This window comes from Pseudomyrmex gracilis, unplaced genomic scaffold (assembly GCF_002006095.1).
Source record: "Pseudomyrmex gracilis isolate BER0280 unplaced genomic scaffold, ASM200609v1 scaffold_1126, whole genome shotgun sequence".
In the NCBI taxonomy this organism is placed as follows: domain Eukaryota; kingdom Metazoa; phylum Arthropoda; class Insecta; order Hymenoptera; family Formicidae; genus Pseudomyrmex; species Pseudomyrmex gracilis.
This window is the reverse complement of record NW_018021710.1, coordinates 20,515-33,868: the sequence shown is the minus strand read 5'-3', so window position 1 is coordinate 33,868 and position 13,354 is coordinate 20,515. Positions and strand designations below refer to the sequence as shown.

The window sequence follows — 13,354 nt, the reverse complement described above, 5'->3', positions numbered from 1 at the left end:
TGTGCCGCCCGCCTGGAATCGCTAATGAGGACATGTTGGTTAGGCTGCTGTGACAGAAAGAGAGAGAGAGAGAAAGAGGGAGAAAGAGAGATAGGACGAGGCCGTTACGCACTTGCAGGCAATAGACCGTCGGCGTGTTCGCGGCGGCTTGGAAACGCGACCGCCGGCGGCCGGTTTCACGCCCGCACGCGATCACGTGCCGCCTCGCGCGCGGAAATACATTCGGCTAATAGATCAATAATAAGGTATTTAATGGTCTTCCCGAGTGTGTGTGTGTGTGCGGGAAGACTTGTGGCGGAGTGTGCGCGATGCTGCTGCCATCTATATTGTCAATGTTGTCGGGCAGCAGCAGGAGCACCAGCAGCAGCGTAATGGAGCCGTGAGCATTCTCGTGAATCGTACGCAATTGCATCACTGTGCTGTGCCGTGCGATCTCCCCGTTGTATACAATGAGATTTAACGCCGCCTGCGGCCCCCACAACCAACGACACGTGCAGTGAGTGTGATGAGTGTCTTAACTAGCTGTTGTAGAATAGCGGATCCGCAGTGAGCGTGATCACGGGCGCCCCGTTCTCTCTTCCTGCATCAATGTTTACATGATTGCTCGCCAACAGCAGCGAGAACTGTCGCGTTATATTATGTCCCTTAATGTCGCGTCGCCGCGCAATATCGCGCCGGTTTCGCGATTACGCCGCGTCAAACGTCGATCCTTGGCCCCGTAACCACCGGGACCACGGCGACATTCGCTCGTCAGGCTGCGTTTTTTATAACCTCTTTTCTTTCCCCGCGGAGGAACGGACGGTTTGCACACAGCCAGGCACAAGGTGCGTTGTCGCTACGCTGCGCACCAACTGTCATTTTCGTGTTTATGTTGCGACTGACGAACGGTCTCTCGTCGCGACAGCCGTCGAACCGATTGCTCATCGCGGTGCTGACTGCGCGCGATTTAAATTCCACTTTGTATACTCTTGCATCTCCACAGTATTGTTAACCTCAACTCTCTCTCTCTCTCTCTCCTCTCCTCTCTCTCTTTCTCTCTCTCTCTCTCTCTCTGTAGAAGTCATACCCTATACAATGTGAAGTATAAATCTTTTTCTTGTATATATGTGATCTCTCTCTCTCTCTCTCTTTCTATTTGTCTCTCTCTATTTTTATCAACTTGGTTTAATATTCATGTATGAAGTGTACAAACCATTTATGTATTTACTTTTGACAACTCTGGCTATATTCATTGTAGCTAGTGGAATAGCACTCATATCGTATTCTTTTTCTAGTAATTATTATACATTTATAAAATTTATATATTTATATTTTTTAATTTGTTTAATTGCATATATTTTTGTTATTATATCATTATAATAGCTTGGTTACTTGTTTATAGCCTTGTTTGATTATGACGTTTTTTTTTTTGGTTTCTTTCTGTTAAAATACAAATTATATCTTAGTTTAATTTATTTTTCTTTGAAAAACAACTTATCTCTTTAGAAATGACCTACTTACAAGTGTATTTTTAATATATTTATTCTCTTTGTTACAGTTCTGAAGAAAAACTACTTTCCAGATAATAAATATATGGATAACTATGTAGTAAGTTTATCAATTTGTAATATTTTATATAGAGTTTTCAGTGGATGAGAACAGAAGCATTGAAAAAAAAACATCTATTTATTACTTTAGGGTGCACATAACACACCTGCATGTGCCACGTAGCTTATTCGGTATAGTAGAATGGCACAACGAGGCAAAAGACATAGGAACGACAATGATCTGGCGTCTTGTCCTGGCGCCATTAAGAGGCGCAAGTGTAGGTCGGGTCCAGCTGTTGCTGGTTCATCGGCATTGGCAGCTACCATGGGGCCCTCCGAGGAAGAAGAAACGATGGCATCGTCCAGTCAAGGGGGGACATCCTGGACCGCCCGAACTGTCAACGATATCAAGATTCCTAGCATATACAATCGGTCATCCGCAGAAGCACCAGCGGAATTATTTCGAAAAGATCTGATCAGCGCGATGAAATTGCCTGACAGCGAACCGTTGAGTCCAAACGAATATTTTATTATAACCGATCAATGGAAACAGGAATGGGAAAGAGGTGTTCAAGTACCCGTTAATCCAGATTCTCTTCCCGAACCGATGGTTAATGAAACACAGACGGTTCCTCTAAAGATACAAACTGAATTCAAATTGTGAGTATATAACATGTATTGTTTTATGTTGTGATACTGATCGCTAATATTGTAAGTATGACACAATGTTTTACAATACTAGACGTTGTTTCGTGTTTTTTAGGCCTAAAAAGTTTATAAGAATATCTCGCGATGATTATTTTAACGCGGAAGATCATCATTTAAGTACTACACCAGCAAGAGCGGAGAAAGCTTGTGCTTATGATCTTGACGATAACGACATTGCCTGGTTAGAAATATTCAACGGCGAACGAGCAAAGGTATATGACATATGTCGTATTTATTAAGCATTTCGATTAGTTAATAATTTCCGTTGGTTTTAAAAAATACAATTACATATAATACTACAAATACATAATTATTAAATAATAACTTTTATCTTAATACTTAATCAATTGTATTAATATTTATGTTTTATTTAAAAACATTTACATAGGCTGGACTAGCATTGGTTACGGAATCGCAGTTAGAACAAGTGATTGAAGAGTTGGAAGTGCGATGTTGGGAAAAGATACAAACAATCGTGAAGAATGAAGAGGGACTCGGAATTGAGTATGATGAGAATGTCATCTGTGATGTATGCAGATCAGTGAGTATAATTTTTAAATCTATAATCACAGAGTTGTTTTTTTTTTGTGAAAAAAAAGTTTATACGGTTTTTTCATCTATGAATAGCGACGTATTAATTTGAATTCGGATTTTACATAAAAAATATTTATAACAGCCGGATTCTGAGGAAGGTAACGAGATGGTCTTTTGCGATTGCTGCAACATTTGCGTACATCAAGCTTGTTACGGCATTACTTCGATACCCGAAGGCTCTTGGTTATGTAGAACTTGTTCATTAAGTCAAAGACCAGACTGTGTATTATGTCCTAATAAGGGTGGTGCAATGAAGTGTACACGAAGCGGACAAAAGTGGGCTCATGTATCGTGTGCACTTTGGATTCCCGAAGTTAGCATTGGTTGTGTTGAGAGAATGGAACCAATTACAAAAATATCTAGTATTCCGGTAAATAATATATATATAATATAACATATGCCTAGAATTCTTAAAATCCACGTGCTTTGTCACATGCATACATATATACATGTAATAATAAATAGCACTTAAATTTTGTAAAATTTTGAATTAATTTTGCGAGTTTTTTTTTTTTTTGTAGTATGATCGTTTTAAGTAGAACTTGATCTGAATGTACTAATGAATTGCAGCAAAGCCGATGGGCTCTTATATGCGTTTTATGCCGTGAACGTGTGGGTGCGTGCATTCAGTGCAGTATAAAAACATGCAAAACAGCGTATCACGTTACGTGTGCATTTAAACATGGGCTAGAGATGAAAGCAATTATCGAAGACGAAATGGCGGATGATGGTGTAAAATTAAGGGTAATCACCTTCTGTACAAGTAGGAAGTTTATTTAAATTATCTGTTCATAGAATTTTGAGTCAACTGGCTAATTTCATATTTCTAGTCGTATTGTCAAAAACACAGTAAAAAAGCAAAAGACAAAGTCGGTGTTGGCAGTAGTGGTGGAAGTAGCGGTGGCGGAAAGGGAGGGTCGGATTCTGAGGATGGTGAATCCAGAAGACGTAAACGAAAAGACATGACATCAGAGGAGAAAAATCAAGCACGCGCAGCTAAGTATGTAATGGTTCATGTGATTTCATAAATTTTACCTATTAAAAGTAACAAATTTCATCTTTGAAAGATCCATCTGAACAAATATTTGACGTTGATTCTTGAAATATCGTGAAAAAGCGTAATTGGAATTAAATTTAAAAAAATTCTATTACGCGAGATGTAACATGTATTATTCTCGTATCAGATTGCAGGAAATCGAAGCGGAATTCGACAGACATGTTAGTTTAAAAGACATCCACTCGCATCAATTTGATATAGACAATGACGGCATTACGTATATTTATAACTATTGGAAATTGAAGAGAAGAGTAAGTTGATAATTATGACAAGTATGTAAACTATAATGACTAATGAATAACTATCGCGATATGCGTTTTGTACCTTAGGCCGGCCACAATAAACCGCTGTTAGCACCTCGTTGTGGTGAGTTGTTGAGCGCGGGTGCGCGAGTGCAAGGGCAGGCGGCGGAATCGCAGAAGTTGAGGAATTTTGTTCAACTGCGTCAGGATCTCGAGCGTGTAAGAAATCTCTGCTACATGGTTTGCCGACGCGAGAAACTCAGTCGTACTTATCTGAAAATGCGCGAGCAGACCTTTCACAAGCAGTCAACGCTACTGTCTGGACCGTCGCTATCGCCGTCAGTGGTTAACGCCATTATTGAAGCCAATCACGGGCCATCGATATACGATCGAGTTTACTCTCATTCTCATGCCAAGGATCACACGCATGATTTTGAAACGATACTTGCTCGAATCGCGGGCATCGAATTGCCCGTTCCTACATCAAGCGATGAGAAAAAGGTGCAGCCGGACTTTAATGGTGCGTCTAATAAGAAACTTTACTTCAACGGCTCTGTCACACAGAAGAGCCTGGTTATAGACGTTAGTGAATTGTCGTCTATGAGTGGCACTGAGACAGATACGACAAAGCCAGTGAACAAGACGAACAAGACGACGACTACTAGCAAGTCCGCGAATAAATCTAAAACCTTGAAACTTGAGAGTGAATCGAGTACAGAAGACGAAGAAAACACGACATCAAAAAGAAAGACCCCCACTAGGCGGAAAACGAAAAAGGTCAGTATGTCAGACAGATCGCGAGACAAATTGCGTAACAGCAGCGAGAGCGATAAGACGGATACTGTTAACAGCAAATCACGCGTTTTACAACACATGGAGTTCGGTAGTTCAGGTAGCGAAAGTGACGAATTGTTGCCATTGAGTACCAATACTAGCTCTCGTCTCGGACCATCCGTAGCTGCATCCACAATCTATTCAGACACAGAGTCAGATTCACAGGAGCACCAGACTCACTCTTCTGTACTTATTACAAAAGCCGCAGTGAAAGAATTTTCAGAATCGAAAAACACTCACAAGAACTTTGCGTCTAAGGACGCTGCGAGACAGGATTATCAGGACGAACCCACGAAAAATAAAGAGACATCAAAAAGTATTAAGAAAAAAGACTACATACCATCCGCTTTGATAGTTCCGCAGCGACAAGCGGCGAAGAAAGCATCCGAGATTATGCAGCGAACGCAGAATAAGAAAGAAAACATCACAAAAGATAGCGAGACTGTGGATTTCGTGAAGTCACCCAGTGAGTCTCTAAAACCGACCAAGGAGAAACCATCTGGCAAGAAACAACGTGATAATAAAGTAGCAAAAGACTCGAAAAATAACGACGTTTATGATTTCGATAAAGAGTTTGGCGACGGTACGGAGATCCTTGCTTACGTGCCGCAACGACAGGCCGCAAAGAAAGCTGCAGAGCACATTAAGAGCGGCATGGGCACGAAAGCCGCTCCAACAGATGTGGAAACAACAGACATGAAACCAAAGAAGGAATTACCGGATGGTAACAAAAAGAAGGAGACCAAGAAAGAGGAATCGCCTAAGAAAGAAGAGCTGTTGGAGAAGAAGGAAGATTCACCGTTGAAGGACAGACGAGGGAAGAAACAGGCGTCCGAGCGTAGCAAGAGCGCGTCATCTCCTCCGAGCAGCAATAGTGAGAGCAGCAGCAGCAGCAGCAGTTGCAGCAGCTCTTCGGAGAGTAGTAGTGATTCCGACGTGGCCAAAAGTCCAACGCAAAAAGTATCGAGCACCGCCAAGGAACAGACTTCTTCCTCGACCACCAATTCCAGTACCACTACTACCAACACGTCTTCTGAGAGCGACACCGGTAATCACGGAAGAAATAAAGCTGCGAACAGACGGCAGATAATTAACAGAATTACAAACGAGACAGTCGAGTCTGAAAAGAAGACTCTTGCGGGGCGGAAACTCAAGAGGCTGCCCGATAAGAAGCTTAAAACTTCCGACGGGCGGCATGGACCAGAGTTTCAGCCGCCGCCTACTGAGAGAGAAGAATCAAGTAGAACCTCAGCAATTAAAGAGTCACAACAACAAGCTCAACAACAACAACAACAACAACAACAACAACAACAACAGCATTCACCTAGTAAGAAGACCGATCAGAGAGACACATCTAAAAGATCGACATCTTTACAATCACAACAATCAACCGATCAAAGTGTGTTCAGTGGGTCTCGAGATAATGATGGGATACGAGGTGTCTTTGGGGCCAAATCTACTAAAAAATCCGGTCAATCCGTTAAGCAAACACAACAACAGCAGTCTGCTCTCAGAGGCAAAGAAGACGGCGGCGGAGCAACATCCAGAACGAAGTCGGAGACTCGTAAACGAAAATCGAGTGATACTAAAGACGAAAAAGGTAACAAGGAAACTCTACCGCCCAAGAAAATGGAAAAGAAATTGACAGAGAAGGCGAGTAAGGAAACCGAAAAGGACAACAAGCATGATATTATCAGCAATAAAACTGTTTCGGAATCCTTGAAAACAACTGAAAATACTTCCAAATCGGACGATAAGAGAATTAAGAAAACGAGCAGTAAGAATGCAATTAATACACTGGAGGAGGAAATGAAGCAACGACGAGCAGAACGAGATAGTGCAAAGAAATCGTCAAGAGGGCTAGATAAGCTTCTCGAGAAACGTGAGCATCTTGACAAATTATCGAGAAACAAGACCGCCGCTCAAGAGGTCAATGCAGAGAGATCTTGCAACGAGGAAAACAAAGATATGATCTTGACGACAGAGAAATCTATTGCAAAAGAGACTGTTAGGACTGAGAACGTTAAAAATCATATGACCGAAGAAGTCGCAGTGTTAGACACTACAAAATTGGAGAAAGAAGACATAAAGAAAGATGTTGGAATCGTAATGGAAAAAGTGACAGACAGAAAGAAAAAACTCGAGAGCGAGACACTGGCTGCGGTGGAAACAATTGCGACTAAGGAAACTGTTGGCAAACAGTCTAGTGATAATGTCTGCTCGAAGTCGATGTCTGATAAAGTCGCGAGCGCACTGGTTGAAACTGAGACGGAGTGCCCGTATAAAAGAAGGAAATCCGTTAACCGGTGTTCCATTTTCTCGCCACAGCACGGTAGTAAAGATCCCAGTGTGTCAGAACTGTTTGATTTCGATCATGACATATTGACTGATGATATGGTTAACGATGATGGCTTTAGCATACCTCGCGACGAAGAACGCGGCGCTGCGCCGCTAACATTTTCCTTCAACAACGAGCTCTGGTTTAAAGAGGACTCGAAAGAGGACAGCGCGCGCGAGACAATGAATTTGGTTGAGAAACTGCGTATGGAACTATCGAAGAAGTCGATTTCTAGTCAATATGATTTGGAGTCTGTTCCGGTAGAAGAGGAATCTCTTAAGAAAGAGGAACAATCTCTTCATCCAGTTGAAAAACCGACAGAACTGCAGCAGCAACAGCAGCAACCGTTGCTTACGGAGAAAGTAAATGTCTTGGAACAACAGCCAGTAGAACAATCGCAAAAGCAACAACCGCCCGTACAGTCAGTTGAGATGAAAAGTAATAATAATTCGGAGCCCGTGCAAGTATCCGAAGATCTCACGTGCAAACCTCATACGATGGAAGATAAGAGGAAACCTTGCTACACGAGTAATAGCAATAGTGAACAGCAACATTATATGTATGGGAACGAGGAGCGCGAGACAACGAAGGTAACAGTTGTGGAACGCGCGAAACTTGATCGGGCAGAAGCGGATGAGAGATGGGTGCCACCGAGCATAGAAAATTTCAATCCAAGCGATGTACAACATCTGAACACACTAATCGATAACCAAAATCATCGTTATGCCGCTGCCGCCGCAGGTGCGCATCAGTTTCCAAATGATATCAGCGCTGTGATGCCAGATGCTGTGCCGAATCCCGATGCAGCTTTGGTCGCTCATCTGCAACTCAACATGAACATGCAGGAACAGTATCTACAGCAGCTGCAACAGCAGACGCATTCGGCGATGGAACGTTTGCAGCATCTGGAAACTCAACATGTCAAACAACATGCGCAACCGAGTGTGCAGTCGCTCGCGATGATGGATCAGCAAGTAGCGGCTGCAGCGGCCAACGCCGGAATACCAGCGCAGGTCGTCGATGAGATTACACCTATAGAAATGGTTAACCGCCATCTAATCGGTTTGCCAAACTCGGAGGATGACCAGAATAGTGTATTGGATAAAGAAGACGTGTCGTCGGATATCAGACAAGATTACACGCAGAGCGGTTCTCCTTATAGCGAGCTCAACGGACGTCCGGACACGCGATGGGCAGATAGCCACTTGTTACCCTCGCGTAGATCTACTTCTTCATCCATTACGTCTGCGTCGTCTGCAGAGGAACATGCGGCTATTCCGCCCTATAAGAACGTACCTCCAACGGCATACCCGCCGTGCACTATAGATGCGTCTTATCATCAATATTCGGAAACCAGTTCTTATGGTAGTGGTGCGGTATCGTTGTTCCCACCACAATCGTGCCCCGCACCATTACCTTATCCAGCACCGTTCCCCGCAAACTTTGGTGCTGCTTTTCCGCCGCAGTCGTTATTGCCGCATGTGCCGAAACCGCTGGAAGAATCACTGAATATGCAGGCGTCATCTTGCACGGCCGCTTTTACTTCGTCGTCGCACAATATGGCGCTCACCGCAGCTATGGTGTCACCAACAAAAGTGACCACGCCGCCACCGCCTCCGTCGATATCTCAACAGCAACAACAACCACAACCGTCGCCGCCACCACCTCCACCCCCGCCGCCGCCACCTCTGCCTCCGCCACCGCCGCCGCCACCGCCGCCGTCGCAACAGCAGCAGCAGCAGCAGCAGCAGGAGCAACAGCAACAGCAATCATCACAACCCTCATCCACAGAAGCGCCACCATCTTCCGGACATACACCATCTTTGTTGCAACAACAGAGTAATATGTCTACAGTGTCACCGTCCTTCCTGAACGCTATCGCGTCAGAAACGCCGGTCAGTAGTGAAACTGTTGTGGAAAATATTCCGGATTTACTCGGTACAGATAGTAAAAGTGCGCCGTCCGGTAAAAAATCACCGTCAAAACCGACGAGAACGTCCGCCCGGGTGACTTCGTTGCAAGGCAAGTCACCTGGAAAGTCGCCACGTCAAGAAACCACCAAAACCGCTCCGAGCACTCGCGGTCGCAGTAGAAACGCTAAGGGATCTCAGCATTCGTGTTACCGAAGTCGCGGTCGCGGTCGCGGTCGTGGACGTGGTCGTAGCGTGCAGAACGCGTCGCTCACACTGGTAGCGATGTCAAATGTACTTCACAACGACGATTCGATTCAGAACAAGTTGGTCGGTACGGTGTACGATTTTGATTCAGATGAAGAATCCGCGAATGAGACCAACATCGCGGATTTGCGAACAATGCGCGAGCGCAAAAAATCCACCGACGCGAACGAAAAGAATCGAGCAGCCGACCTGCTCGCCACGCTGCCGGTGAACGACGGTGGAATGTCTAGATGTCCTACTTTGCAAGTAATGAAGAGATTCAACGAATTTGTCGGTGCAAAAAAATATACCGACGACAAGAAAATTTCGTCGCCGCATCACGATCCAGAGACCGCTCTAGCCAAGTGCGAATTGAGCGACGGCCATCAGGCGTTTACTGATATGCCGGTCATGCCGTTGTTGCCAGGACCGGTGGATATGCGCACATATAACTCAACCGTAGATCAGCCGAGTTCATCAGTCCATGGTCAGTCTTACGCTAATCATCTGCTGGACTCGTTTGCTGCGGGCATGTCTGCGGACCCGAATTCGCAAGATCTCGACATCGATCTGGAGATGCCTCCGCCGCCTTGCAACAGCATGTTTGAGAAGACCACTGAGCATGTATGTCCCGAGCCGGAACAGATGACGAGCTTTTATCGAAAACCATGTTCGAGGTTTGGCGACATATCAGTAATGGATCCGTCGTCCGCGTCAAGCTTGGATGCGAATAAAGTTTCCCTGACCGATTCGAGGAATCAGCTAAAGGTGAAAATCAAGGGACCGTTTCTTGACGCGAACTACGTGCCCGCATCGTCGGTGCCACCGTTGGCGCAACAAGCGCCAGCGATTATTCCACCAACTGCTACATGTGCATCCGTCGCTTCGGGTACGTCGAATCTACGTCGCATGCGTAAGAAAGAATTACTCCGCCAATATTGCTCACAGGACATGAACATGGATGACGCTACATGCGCTAACGTAGCATCCACGCCCATCGTCATTCCACCCATAAATCAAAATCGCACAGTTATTACTATTCCTAAGGCTGTAGCTTCGATGACGAGTATACCCACTCGCGAGGACTACAAGGCTGTTGTAGACGCAAACATGGAGAAAAAACGAAGGAAAGAGCGTGGCGGAGGTGGTTTTCTCGACGTAGCGGCTGGAGAGGAAGATAATAGTTCCGACAGGAAACGCGGTCTTATGGTAGGCACAATTAGCGATCGTCGAAGAGGTCGACAAGCTAGACCAACTGCAACTGCAGTAACGAACAGCGCCGGACCGCCGAAATTGAAGATCAAGATCGGTAACAGCAGTATAATTGGTGGTCAGGAGATAGGTAATGCACAGGATGATCGCAGCAGGATACGACCTCCGAAGAAACGACTTAGCAGTATCCCAAGTACACCCAGCATGGAAGAGCTACGTCGCGATAGCATGAAATATCGGAAGATGATCATGGCGAATTTCGATAGCGACGAAAAGACGAAGAGCAAACGTGACAAGAATGGCAAGCGGAAGAAACGGCAATCTAGCAAGAAGGAGGCGCGAGTGCAAATCTTAGAAGGTGGCACTGCCCCACCGAAACTTATCATTCGACTTACCAAACCGGCCGGCGCCAATTCCTTAACAAGCGTCGCAACCGGAGACGAGAATGACAATCAGCAACAACAGCAAGCATCGTCGGACGGAAAGAACAACCGGGTAGGTCCGCCGCCTCCGCCTCCACCGCCATCATCTGAACCCACGAAACAGGAGGCAGGGAATTACCTGACAGGTGGCAATGTCGACGAGAAGCAACCGACGGATCCGAATGCTGGCGCGATCGCCCTCAGGAACGTTCGCTCGGCGAAAGTGACGCCAATTCGGTTAAAACTAACGCGCTGTCAGGAAGGCTACGAACTGAAAGATCCGGTAGTTGCGAGCAGCGTGAGTACTATAGACGACGATGGTAGAAGTGGTAATGGTGGTGATAACGGTAATAGTGCGACGACGACAACGACGGTAACGTTGGTGAACTCGATGGCGTCTTCGTTACCGATCAGTGGCGTCGAGCATGAAGCAGCAACAGCGGCGGTGGCAACGGACCGCTTGCCAGCCGCTACCGTCATCGCCGTTGAGACCAGATCCGAGCAAGAAGAGCAACCGCCGAGCATAGAGAAGCAATCTTCCAAAGAGGACGATATTCCATTGCTGCCTCAGTCCACGAATCACAGCTCGTCGGGGTGTCCGCCTGCACCACTCCCGCAAGGATGCCAAGTTAGGTGATAATTAGCGATAATTGTATAATACAGTAATTTAGTGATATATCGTTCGTTTAGAAAGACAATTTTACGCGTGAACGTGTGTGTTACGTGTATACGTGTACGGCACCTGTCACATTGCTTGCTACCTGTCGTCCGCATATATACGTAACAAATGTTTTCATCCCGCGCGCGCGCGCACATATACACATCTACACTCATACACATGTATATTGTTCAATGTTGAGACAGAGAAGCGTTTAAGAGTGTAATATAAATTATTGATTATTGTAAATGATCTGAGGGTGAAGTGAAATATCACAAAGTGCCCAAAATTTACAGTAAATTACCATAAATATTATTTAAAAAAAAAAAAGAGAGAAGAACACACACACACATTTCTTCGGAGTGTATCAACGGCTCGCACTAAGGTGTTCTCACATTGCGCATCGTACATTCCTAAAAAATTGACATATATCTCTGCATCTTTTCTTCTTTTACAGATCAGTTGTTAGTTCAGTCTTTGCTAATTGAAATAATAAGACAACAGCAGCCATAAAAAACAATACACAAAACTTACAAAATTTATATTTTTTCGAAGTTGTTTTGAGAGACGAGTGTAATGATTTCCAAAATAGTTTGTCCACTAAATTCGAAATATATTGATCTCAATGTTTTACTATCACGTCAGAATCTAAAGATAATTTAAAAATAATAAATAAAAATCTTTTTTTAAAGAAAATAATTTTGCAAGTCTCTTTTATCTATTTTCTATCAACTCTAAAACTAAAGTCGTTATTGTCAATTCTTTTACTCCGTCGGGGAATAAAAAAACGATCTTAAAATTATTGATAAAATTTTGTTTTTAGTAAAATTAATATATAAGAACTAATTGCTTTGCACACAGTTACTAATAGGTATCGTGATAAATATATTTTTAATTTGTTACAAAAATGTGCTTCATTGTGCATATATTTTAAAAGTTAAATAATATACATATATACATATATATATATACACATGCATGTACATATATACGTATATGTGTACGTGTATATGTATATATATTGTCTTAATAATACATGATATTAATATAACATGATATCAATGATTCTTTATCAGATAAACTAAATTTTGAATCTTTATTCAGTTTTTTTTTAAATTAGTTTTGTTTTACATCACAAATAAATTCATTTATTAGACAATCTCAATTTTAACTTGTTCGAAAATATATGAGAATATATAATTTTTTGAATTTTTGAATTTTTTTGAACTATTTTGTTAACATTTTTTATTGCATTATTATTTATATGGAGATAAAATACATCTAATCACGACATTTATTACAATGTGCTTGTCACAGAAACGGTCTCTTCCCTGGACAGAACTCTGCTCCTAAACATTGATCGACGTGCGACGCTCAAAGATTTCTTTCACGCTCGTCGATACGACTTCATTAGAGTATGATGACCAGAAAGAGACTTTAAACGATGTCCTTTAGTTGGCAGTTCTGAAAAAGATTAATGCGCTGTGATTAACACCTTATCGTGACGTCGTGTTCAACGACGTAAAAACTTATCCTGTACAAAAAAAGCATATTTCTCAAATCACTAGGTCGTGATTTTTAAATGCTACTTATATAACGAATTTTAA

At 43.4% G+C, this 13,354-nt stretch overlaps 1 protein-coding gene across 1 annotated transcript; it reads left to right on the top strand.

Annotated features, from left to right (window-relative positions):
- The first annotated feature begins 268 nt into the window (after positions 1–268).
- LOC109861890 (PHD finger protein rhinoceros-like) lies at positions 269–12,608 on the top strand. Its single transcript, XM_020441730.1, has 10 exons — positions 269–496; positions 1,538–1,587; positions 1,678–2,186; positions 2,290–2,446; positions 2,623–2,775; positions 2,911–3,198; positions 3,399–3,572; positions 3,659–3,828; positions 4,013–4,136; positions 4,215–12,608. Exons 3-10 carry the CDS (start codon positions 1,729–1,731, stop codon positions 11,724–11,726), a joined length of 9,036 nt encoding a protein of 3,011 aa, XP_020297319.1. The 5' UTR covers positions 269–496; positions 1,538–1,587; positions 1,678–1,728; the 3' UTR covers positions 11,727–12,608.
- Positions 12,609–13,354: the final 746 nt, after the last annotated feature.

What these genes read in the sequence shown, in the direction of transcription:
- LOC109861890 (XM_020441730.1), top strand. Translation starts at nt 1,729, where the DNA reads ATGGCACAACGAGGCAAAAGACATAGGAACGACAATGATCTGGCGTCT. An exon ending in ATACAAACTGAATTCAAATT is followed by an intron (nt 2,187 to 2,289) that starts GTGAGTATATAA and finishes CGTGTTTTTTAG; the next exon opens with GCCTAAAAAGTTTATAAGAA. An exon ending in ATTGGAAATTGAAGAGAAGA is followed by an intron (nt 4,137 to 4,214) that starts GTAAGTTGATAA and finishes TTTGTACCTTAG; the next exon opens with GCCGGCCACAATAAACCGCT.